Genomic DNA, 12,118 nt, shown 5'->3' on the forward strand with positions numbered 1-12,118 from the left:
TCCAAGAGAGCTGGGAGGCAAGAATAGCAAAGAGAGTTGTACGTACCATTTGACTCCAGCAGACCGGACAGAACGCGCTTGTTTACGAATCTAATATCAGAGACTGGTACGGTTGAGATCTTAGTGTTGAAGCAAAGTCTCTTTCTCTACTACCGGACTCATAGTTGCTTTATATGGCTACGTCAAACAACTTAACATATCAAAACATCCACCAATATAACACAAGGGGCGCAAACAATATTGTAACCAAAAAACTGACTTCCAAACAATATTCATTAGCAACATTTTCTCTTGGACCAAAATTATGGAACACACTGCCAAATGGATTAAGATCACTGTCATTTATTATTTTCAAAAGACAAATTGGCTTTTTCCTCTTGGAACACCCATTTTATGAAGTGGATGAGTTTTTTGGGATTAATGATGAATTAAACAATTATTGTTGATCTTAGGAAATTCTTTTATTGGTGTTTAAAGGGGTTTTTAATTAATTAATTAATTTGTTTAAATTTATTTTTTAATTATTTAATGTATTGCTTCTTTTAAAGGTTTGGACAAACTGAAGGATTGCATTGCTCTTAACATAGAAGTGTACAATGATGTGTTTTTAATGTGACAATGTATGAAAAATTGCCATGTAATCTTTACCAGTAATAAATGAGTATAATGGAGTATCAATATTACAATAATCAATTGTTAAAATGTATTAAAGAAGAAATTAAAGTTCTTAACATAGCACTGTCTTCAAACTCTCTATTCTAGGAGTTATTAAAGGGAGAACAGAGAAAAACATATGGATGCCCTTTTGTAACATGTATGATAAAAAAAAGTGTGCAATATGCACAAATTGCCATCTCAATATGAATTTGGTCTTGATACATTTTTTGTAACTCGTGTAAACTCAAATATATCCCATAGGAACCAAGGAACTGGGAGGAGGAAATATCAGGAAAATATTCTGCCCGATAACAGGGCAATATACGTTCATGTACGACCTGTACAACCAGACAGACAACCGCGTGGAGTGCAGCCCTGCGCTCTCCCACCTGGAGAACTGCGCGGACCGAGCTGGCGGCCCTCAGCTGGACGTCCATTTCCAGGGATGTTCACATCAGTACAACGGTAGGAACTGTATTGTACAAACTATAGCCTACTGCGGATTATTGTTAAACGAGAACTGCCAATCACTTTTATACATGCTTTTCTATAGGCCATATGTGGTTTTTATTAACTATTTTGTGAATCGAATTTGTGAATTATACCAGCCCTTGTGAATCGTATTATCGTATTGATGCACACAACTTTGCATTGTACCTTGCTTTGCATACCTAAATAATTTACATTCATTATAAAAAAAAAAAAAAAAAAACACTGTATTACCATTGACACTCGGCTTGTTAAAAGATATAAATTAAATTGGTTTGCATAAAAAAACACAATGGCTTGGCAACACTGCAAATCATATGGCGTTTATGTTTATTTTTTCCTGACAACTATTGCATTGTGGGTTCGAGTTTTTAAAATAGATAATGGCAACTTGTTATTTTAACATTAAGTAATTCAATATATCTTTTATAACCTGATTCATCAAATTGTATTATTTTACCTGAATAATACATTGTGTTCAATCGATTTCTTCATGATATTTCTGTATGTTCAGGGATGTACGCATAAATTTGTTACACAATGCATAAAAACTTTATGGTTAAGTTCTGCTGTTTTTTACTGAAATAAAAGGAGATTTTCTGTTATTATTCTTATAAACCATAATGATCTAGAGTGATTTTTTACCACGATTTCTGTGATCTGAAGGAAAATTTCTTTGTGTGTCAAATTGATGCACAAGGCCTGAGAAGAAAGTGTTAGTATCAAATAGATTCACACAGCAGTTGAAGTACTGAGTTAATAGATGTTTACGTTGTTGCAGACGTAACATTCGACTGCCTGGGAGATTGGGCAGGAACTGATGGACAGCGTTTCCTTGCGCTATATGACACAAGTGTCTTGGCTGGTACAGATTATCGGCCACAGTATCGCTGTGCAGTAAGTACATACGATAATACAAAGTATTTCTGTTAGTATCTTACATTTCAATCTATTCCTGAGATTCAGATTTGGAATAAAGCTATTTCTTTATATTCCTAGAAAGGGGTAAAGCTAACACCAGACATGGTACTACTGTCTATGGCTCGGTATTTTTATCAATGGTTAGGTATTCCTGTATATGGTTTGGTTTTAATGTCTATGCCTTGGTAATAATTTCATGACCTTGGGTATTTTTCTCAGTGACAATTATCTCTGCTTCATTGTAAAATGAAGTCAAAATATTGATTGATTTATTGATTGCATTTATTTCCAAAATTTACATACAGAGTAATTAAAATAAATCAAAAATATCTTTCTAGGAAATTATCTCCACATGGGCATCGGCCAGATTGTGGAGAAACTAGTTCATCAGTCTGCACTAAACTGATAACACTCAAAAATCTTAAATTAAAATAAGGGAATGAATTAACATTATTAACCAAATTTTCATTAACTAATGAAAAAAAGATTTAACCTCTAAAAGAAACGATACAAGACCAGAGCATGGAATGCCTGAGTAAATACATACTGGAATACATTTGTTTGATAAAAAATCTAAAATTAGAAAGAAATATAACATATGTAGGAAATAAAAGTTGGAAACTTAAAAAGCTAATGTAAAATCCTTACATAAAAAAGAGCAATCAGGAAGACTAATATAAAATTAACCAACGTAAGTAGAGAGAGAGAGACTTGGAGTCATTGAATATATTTCTTGTTGTAAATAACATTACCTGTTTAATTAGTTTTATTTAAACATTTTTATGCATTTAAAAGTTGACACCTATATTTTATCAAATAATATAACTAACTAGATTACAATTTAGGGTGTAAGAGAGTATATCTAGCCATGCATAAAACTACTAAAGTGGTTTCAGGGTGGCACTTAAGTTTTGCACCAATTGGGCAACATCCAGGTCCTCACTTACAGACCTGGGTGCCAGGATAGGTTTTGTCACTGTTTTGTTTATTTAATTAATTTTGTTTCTTCCGAATTTATATACTAGCTAGTTTAACCCTTAATAGGCCAGATTTTAAAGTGAGAGCACCACATAAAGGTGTAAATACAGTGCATACTACTTTGTTCATATGTCTCAACTGGGCTGCTACGGGTTAAAGTTAATGTGGACAATAGGGGGTGCCAAACCTGTTGCAACGAGTTCGCGACAGCTGTTGAGAGATTCTGTTGCAACAAAATGCCATATTCATTTCATGTCACGTCGCACCACATATAACACATTTGTTTAATTGCAACGTGGCTAAGCCCAAAGACATACAGAGTAATAATCGGTGGTTGATATTCTAAAGATTTTTCAAACAAGTGACATCAAATATTTGTATTCTAACATTTTTTGTTTGGGTTCAATATTACAAAATATATGTTTGATTTGGTTAAGATAAAATTAAGTGTTGATAATAAGATAAAGCAGGAAATATTTAAGAAATATTAAATCATTACGGATTGAAATTGTTGATAAATGAAAGCCATAAAACATTATTACAGGTTTTAAAAGTGTGATTACAAGTAAATTCTTTATTGATAACAAATATTATTGGATGGGGAGGGATAAACACGAGAATAAAAATATAGCCTGTCTGGATTTGTTACAACAAAGATGGGCTGTCATAGTTATCAGTTATCTCATACAGTGCTTGTACCAGTCCAGAATCCGATGCAATGGTTGTTTTGTCACGAAGCTCCAGTGAAACCTTCTTTTTGTTGCAATGGCAGGCATTCGTTGCGACGTTCGTGACAGTTCCAGTGGAACCTATTACTCTTTCATTGTCACAGTTCCATACCCATTCCAGTTTTGGAGCATTACGAAGAGGCAGTTCCAGATGCAAAGACCCATCTCTACTGGATAACAACTGTACCCACTCCATCTGAGAGGGACGTAGCTTTGTTGCTTTTCTGTAGTATTTAATTTAAATTCTGGTTCCAGCTATACAAGCAGGATGAGCAGAATGGAAATGTGATCATAGCTTTCTCAAGTGACTCGACTTGCACCACCGACCTCTACAATGCCAGCTACGGACATATGACCTGGAATTTAACTGTGGTCCCAAGTTCACCGTGGCCAGCCCAAGTGACCAACAGCAAGTGCAGGTAGTTTACTCTCTTCTGCTTCAACTTTACACGCCATAGTTATAGGAAGACGAAAGATAACTGATATGTCACATCAGTCGGAACTTGACCGAAGTTCCCCGTTTATTACCATCTGCAGCTGCATTAGGTAATAGTTACATAGCATTTACTTCTACAGTGCAGTCGTAAACATATGATATGTACCGGCTCAATTATGGATCTGACCTGGATTATAACTGTAATTCCCAGCTCAACATGATCAGCTCAACTGACTTGTATATAGCTTGCTCTCGTCTTCTAAGCCATCCCTTAGTAAATAGACAATTTTGTCTCAGAAATTGCAATACCGTAGAACCCATTAATCCATGACTATGAAATCGAGGGTATGGTTGGAACAGCAAAAAGGTCGGATTATGGGAGGAGTAAATTTAGTAACGTATGAACATGATAAAACTATAGTTTTAACAGAAAATAAAATCTGAAATCTCATGTACAGTCATTACTTTATGTGACCAATCTGCTTTCTCACTGTTCTGATGTGACAATAGCTTTTAAAAACTATTAAATTTGACACTATAAAACAGGATATGGCATTCAACCATTTTAGACCCTAAAACACAAGAAATGCGTTTTGACACTAATCTGACTTTGCACTGCTCTACACACTGTATATCTCATCTATTGGCCACCATCTCTATATCTTATCCGCTTCAATGCATTATTGTGAACAAACTAGCATTGCTGGAAAAACTTTGTTGTAACGGAAATAATAGGATTGTCCATCATCTGTAAAATATCACGAGCAGAAGGTATTCTTGTGAACAAAGAGGCTTTGCTGGAAACTCTTGGGCATTGTGGATATGATAGGATGGGCTTCATCTCTATGTCACATTTCAAGGCTAATGTGAATATACCAGCTTTTTCAGTAAGCCAATATTGCCCACTCTGGACATATCAATGGAGGACATTTCATTTCTGAAACCCACTAAAGTTTTGGGGTCCGCCAAAGTTAAGAACTGCCCTGGCTTTTGGTTTTTTTTTTTAGAAATTATTCAGGAATGATATCAAGGTGTATCATATTAAATGTTTTATTTATTTATCCCTTCGCTGACAGTGACTTAATCATTTTTCATCACAATCTCCTCCAACTTGTGCTGATTTTATCTCACAGAATTACTGGAATTATATAACTTTCTATAACTACCGTTTTACTGACACCATATTGTAAAGTGTTATTTTTACAGTTGTGTCATCAGTTATTCATTCTTTACAACTGAAATGGTAGCTCCAAGTCGGTATTTCTTTCATAGTGAATGAGGATAATAATTTTCTAAATATCATCATGTTATAGAGAATATAAAAGTCTTTACAACATTATATAATATTTAAACAGTTTTGTTCGCATAGAGTTGTTAAAATAATGAAAACTCCGAAGTGTTATCTCGTAACAGAGCAGCCGAATTAATTCAGCGTAATAGTGCCTGAAATGCATTGTGGGAATTCAACCGGGAGGGGGTTCACAAAGCATTGCTATCTTAAGTTTCTTAAACAAAATTGTAAATAATTTTTGCTTGTTTATATTAAACCGTTACTATTAACGTTAATTAATTTGAGTTATCATCCCTGCTCGTATGTTTTCAGCTTTCCTTATTGGAGCCAGGGAAAATGGGAACGCTTCAACATCAATCACAATACTCTAACCTATAAAGATCACACCAGTTTCAACACATACACCATGCGTTGTGTCGAAGCTGTTGATGAAGGCAAGCTCATTGTGTTCTCCAGAAATGGATGGTAAGTCCATGTTTCAAAACAGAATGTACGGTGAAGTCACCTGAAGTAAAGAACTTTCTTTAAATTTCATAAAAAGTCTTTAAATATATTTTTGAACATATATTGGGTTAATACCAATGATTAATGTAGTATTGGGAAGTGGGATCAGCTGGTCACAGGAGGTTTATTATATTTTTTGTGTTTAAGACTGCTGAGCCCAAATTACATGACTCTGAAAAGAATGCTGGGTGTTTTAAGTGATTAAAATAGTGAAAAATCAAAAACTATTATATATTTATAAAAATAAACTCAAATACTTGTTACCTGCTTAACCTTGTTTACTTCTTTCTTTTGAATAGAAAATTGTTAAGTTATGTTGAAAATTAAGTTATTAAAAACAATTAGCACATGTTTAATTTCAAACTATCTAACTAAACACATTTTTACAATCATTTTACAATGTTTCATATGAAAATTTCAACTGTCTACGTTGATAATTATGTGCTACACTTACGCATAGACCATAGTTTTCTTTCTACTTTGGTTCACTTAAACACGTGACAAGTGACCAAAACAAACCGACAGTTTCTGGTTTGTCAATAAGCTGATTCAATAATTGGCACACATTCTAGCAGCGGATTGTGTAACTAACGTCACAGAGTAATCATCCAGTAAAAATACAGATTATGCAATATAATTCAGTTGAAATCAATCACGTTACCTAGGGATCCGCGTTCTTCGGTATAAATACTATTACGGTAGCAATTGAAATAATTTGCCCGGAAAAAAAGTTTCGAGTTCCAAGTAACAATCAAAAGAAATACTTTGACCCAGTAGCGATTTTCTTTAAAAAGCGTTTTCTAGATGCCCAGCAAAAGTACATCCTGAGTGGTAAGGAAGAAGAGACTTGCAGCTAATATAAGTAAGAAGACAATGACCAAAAATTAATTAGTATCTGTAAAAACTTGAATGCACAATCAATATCTGAAGCATCGAACAAAAGTAAAGTAGTTTGGAAAATCATAAACAATGAAAGAGCTCCAAAAACTTATTCTTTCACCCCTCCCTCTCTAAAGATCAATGGAAAAAAAGTTGAGGACACCTTACAACTAGCTAATCATTTTAATGATTACTTTTCTACCATTGCAGAGAAGACTTTGCAGAAAATTGTACTTTATCTAAGGTTAACCTCAAACATATTGTCAAATAATATCCCATGGAGAGTAAGTAGGTAGTAATCTCAAAAATTTCAAACCTACAAATTTTAAGGAAATACACAACATTTTAACGATATTGAAACCTACACTGTCTTCAGTTATTGACAACATTCCATCACGACTGGTAAAATATTGCAAAGAAAAACTTTCTTATCCTCTGATACAAGTAATCAACAGATCTATGGCTGAAAGCATTTTCCCCTCCTGTTTAAAGATTGCAAAAGTTTATCCATTGCACAAACAAGGCTCCAAAGTGGTAGTCCAAAACTATCGGCCCATTTCCTTACTACCCGCTGTTTCTAAGGTGTTTGAAAGGGTAGTCCTTAATAGACTCATTGAGCACTTAACACAAAATGATTTACTAGTCAAAAGGCAACATGGCTTCATATCAGGCAGATCTACAAATACAGCTCTTGCAGATCTTGTAGTGTCCATTGTGAATAATCTAGATGTTGGAAATACTGTTTCAAGTGTATTTTTAGATCTTAGTAAGGCATTTGACTGTCTTGGACATGATTTAATTCTATCCAAATTAAAAGCCTTGGGGGTGCATGGTGTGGCAGCAAAATGGTTTTGCAGCTATTTCTCTAACCGAAGCCAACTCGTTGAACTAAAAGAAACCAAAAATGGAGAAACGAGAACCTTTAAATCTGAGAGATCATCTATGGATAGAGGTGTGCCCCAAGGATCTGTCCTAGCACCAGTCCTGTTTGTGCTCCTCACCCTTGACCTTCCAAAATATGTTCAAGACTATAGTTACACTGTAATGTTTGCTGATGACACAGTTTTGCTGACGTGATAGCACCACAGAGCAACTAGAAATCAAAAGATGTATATCTGTTAACTTAGCACAAGAATACTGTCATAAGAATAACTTAGTTTTCAATGAAACCAAGACCAAACAACTTATACTGGGAAGAGAGAAAGACGAGCTATCACCACTGCCAAACTTACAGCAAGTCTATACAACAAAACATCTGGGTGTAATTATAGATGAATGCTTGTCGTGGACTACCAACGTGGAGTTTTTGTGTAGCAAACTGGGATCAGCTTTGTATGCAATTCGAAGAACTAGAACAATTTCCACTGTAGAGGCAGTTAAAGTCGCATACTATGCACTTTTTGAAAGTCGTGTAAGATATGGAATTTTGGTTTGGGGAGGCACATCAGGAGGGAATCTCCAGAAAGTTTTAGTCCTACAAAAGCGTGCTGTAAGAATACTCGCTGGGCTGAAGCCAAGAGAGTCATGCAAGGAAGCATTCAGGGAATGGGGAATACTCACAGTACCCTCCATCTATATAATTGAAGTAATTATGTATGCTGTACAAGAGAATCTACAGAGATTTAACCACATCCATCAACATGATACAAGACATTCCCAACAGTTTACTCTACCTGCACATCGCCTAGAACTCTACAAGAGAAAGCCGTCCTATGCCAGAGCAAAGTTCTTCAATGCTCTACCAATGCCCTACCAAAGTTCTTCAATAGTCTCAAGAATAGTCTACCCACAACTCTGAAGAAGAAACTGAAAGACTGGTTCACTGACAAATCTTTTTATTCCATTGATGAATTTTTGTACATAAATTATGAAACTCTGTAAATATTTAACATTGTATTGTTTAAGTTAATATGACACAATTTATAAACTTGATGTTTATGAAATAAAGCGATTCTGATTCTTCCAGAGTCTTGCCAGTCCATAAAACTACAGAAGACATGCTCAAAGTGATATGGCACAAAAAGCATCACTCAAAGAGTAATTAATAGGGTCATCTTAATTTGAAAGTGCATTATTTAGATTTGGTACACAATAAATTATTTGAATAGGTAGTTTGAGGTCTTAACAAAGTCTTTGAATTTCTTAAAGTGAGTACCAAAATTTGATTATTTACTACTTCAAAATCGATCTTAACTACCGGGACGACACAGTAGCTGCAATTTCGCGGAAGCAGTAGCTTGAAAGAACGTTTCTCAGCATGGCACCAGAAACAATAAACAAAACATAACATAACTGACTATGTGATGAACTTTAGTAGTGAATTTTAGTTTTTGGGCTCTCAGGCCCAAAGATATTCACAGCACCCTTCCTAAAAACTTGTTTGTGACAATCGTTCTACGAAAAGTTGACAAAAAATATGTAATTCTTATGAAAGGTATATATTGAATTTTAAAGAAAAATCATTATTCTTTTGAATAAACAAACAGTGAGTAGGTCATTACTGCATAACAAAGTAAACATTATTAGTCACTTCACATGTCAAAAACGATTCTGGTCACAAAAAGAATATTGCAAAGAATAACAGTTTGGACAAAGTCAAGGCACAAAAACTGATGAAATTGAAACCTTTTTTGATAAAGAAGGACTTAAAATGGGTCAGTACATTTTGTGACGTGTTCAATGAGTAACTCCAATTCATTATGTCTTGTATTATGATAGGACTTATCAATGTACACTCATTTTACTTGCCATTTTTGGGAATATTGTATAAGTCTTCGTAGTATAAATTAAAACTGGATTTCTTTTACCAAATACTGTAATTTTAATTTATGTTACAGTGGAGAAGAAACCTACAAGTGCATTCAACTCAAACAAAGAAGTCGAAATGTTGTTGAGTTCCAGTTCGGTATGTATTATTACAATTATTTCGGTTGAATTGAGTTGAGCATTTTAAAATTAATTACAGTAAAACCAATAATTTTATTAATTAAAATGTTCCACTATCCTTTGGGAAATTGGCAAGAATTGCCAAGTACCTTGACATTGAGGTTCTGATACACAAGCACCTGAACAGGACTTTAAGTTTGACAACAGTATACCCAAAGCCAATTCTGAAATAACGAATTCTTCCAGGATTTCTAGAGGACTTTACCCCCACTCTTTCTGTACTGTGATTTCCCTGCCTTCTTTTGCAGTATTGGCTACCTTTTATGGGCCTGAGCAAAACTTGAAGAGCACATAATTTTATTACTCATTCAATGTCTTACTATAACGTTAAATCGGGTCAGGGATAGTTTATAAAAATATATAACCCTAAGACACCGGATAGAACAGTCGAGAGGGGTAAAAATCCAGGTTCGAAAGGGAGAGGTAGTTTCCAAGTTCAGCTCAGAACCGAATACAATGTGAAACCAAAAAGCCGAAGCAAATACAGCACCGAAGATCAACGGATCAACATGCTTTCATCATCACAGACTCGGAAACGAAAGGGAATAAAGGGAAGGCGTCAGCATTTGCTTTAGGATGACTGTTTTCCACTACCTAAACGTCCCCTAATACGACAGTTGTTAGTTCAACTGAAGCTCGAAAACGAGGAACGCTGGAGCCAACTTACGACAAGCGGCCAAAAAAGAGAAATGAATAACTAAATAAATCTAAATGCGAACACTAGTTCGCTCGAAATCACACATAGCTCGACTCGAGCTCGAAAACTAAGAACGCTGGTGCCAACGTTACGTCAAGCGACCCAGCGGCCTCGAAAAGATACGATAAACTAAACAAAAACTAAATGTAAACACGAGCTCGCTCGGAAATCGCGCCTAGCTCACCTAGGGCTCGAAGCTAAGGAACGCCGGTGCCAACGTACGTCCAAGCGACCCAGCGGCCTCGAAAAGAAACGATAAACTAAGTAAAAACTAAATTAAATTACGCCTAGCCCGAAGCTCAGGGACGCTGGTGCCAACGTACGTCAAGCAACCCAGTGGCCTCGAAAAGAAACGATAAACTAAGTAAAATTAAATTAAATTAAACCTAGCCCGAAGCTCAGGAACGCTGGGTGCCAACGTACGTCAAGCGACCAAGCGGCCTCGAAAAGAAACGATAAATTGAGTAAAACTTAATTTAAACTCTTCTTTACTAGTAATAGAACCTAATCCTATTCGTACTGATCTGTTTTTCTTGCTACACTTTATATCTATAATTATATTCTGTTAGCAGCTTAAGTACGTAATGCCATGTACTTATCCTATCGTTAGTGACTAGGCAAGTTCAGGTAAAGGCGTGTTTTGGCAGGTAAATAAGTACCTACTTACTTGCACCTTATCGTGGCGTGTGTGGGGGCGGCGACTCCGACTCGACGACTTCGACTGCTAGACACCGAACGAAAGACAGCGACCGAGAGAGCGAGGAAGCCCAGGCACAGCGTACTTACGTACTGTAGTACTGGAGTCGTCCGCCTGTAAGGCGCTTCAGACCCTTGAAGCGAACTCCGGCGGATGTTATCCTGAAACTCTGTGTCTTACCCGGTCGAGCCGGACCTCGTCAGCTGACGTCTCCTGCGTTGATGTTGAGCTACTAGAGTATAATTAATTGTAGGTGGAAGAAGTAAAGATCTTAACATGTCATTGAACTCAAAATAATTCTCCTCTCAAAAAATAAAAATGCCTTATTTAAACCCCCTGTAAAAATGACATGTTACATCCCCCACCCACTTCGGGGAAACAAAACTAAAAAAAAGTTAAATTTTCGATTTCTATCAGTTGGATCCCGTATACGTTTTCACGGTCTTTTACGTGGGCCGTTTGAGTTTTGTTTGTCGAACGGTCTTTCAACTCGACTATATTTGGGCCTTTAAACCTAATTACTTCAAAGGGGCCTACAAAACGGGGCGCCAGCTTCGATGCATACGCGTCAGGAGCCGAAGACAGGGTATGATGTCTTTTCCAGACCAATTGTCCAACACGGAGGTTATGATCTCGTCGTCTGAGGTCATAATATCGAGACTGCCTCTGGAAGGCACGGGCTAAATTGCGATGACAGCTTTGATAAATCCTTTTAAATTCTTCCATTCGTTGTTCGTGTCGTTCTTCTCGTGTAGTCGTTTCCTGGTCGCCGGAGTACTCAAACGCCGGTCCACATATTGCTCTAGGTAGTCTCAGCTCGCGTCCAAAGTTAAGCATGGCTGGCGTGAAGTTTGTTGATTCGTGGTTCGCTGTGTTTAATGCATATCTAAACTCA

At 36.1% G+C, this 12,118-nt stretch overlaps 1 protein-coding gene across 3 annotated transcripts in view; it reads left to right on the forward strand.

Moving 5' to 3' along the window:
• Positions 1–12,118, forward strand: part of LOC124368723 — a 100,708-nt gene that overhangs the window by 62,527 nt on the left and 26,063 nt on the right. For all 3 annotated transcript variants that reach the window (XM_046826037.1, XM_046826035.1, XM_046826036.1), the window contains exons 4-8: positions 919–1,122; positions 1,928–2,043; positions 4,029–4,192; positions 5,813–5,965; positions 9,721–9,788. In XM_046826037.1, coding sequence (XP_046681993.1) covers positions 919–1,122; positions 1,928–2,043; positions 4,029–4,192; positions 5,813–5,965; positions 9,721–9,788 — 705 coding nt within the window. The remainder of the gene's footprint in view (positions 1–918; positions 1,123–1,927; positions 2,044–4,028; positions 4,193–5,812; positions 5,966–9,720; positions 9,789–12,118) is intronic.

This window comes from Homalodisca vitripennis, chromosome X (assembly GCF_021130785.1).
Source record: "Homalodisca vitripennis isolate AUS2020 chromosome X, UT_GWSS_2.1, whole genome shotgun sequence".
NCBI classification, from domain to species: Eukaryota; Metazoa; Arthropoda; class Insecta; order Hemiptera; family Cicadellidae; genus Homalodisca; species Homalodisca vitripennis.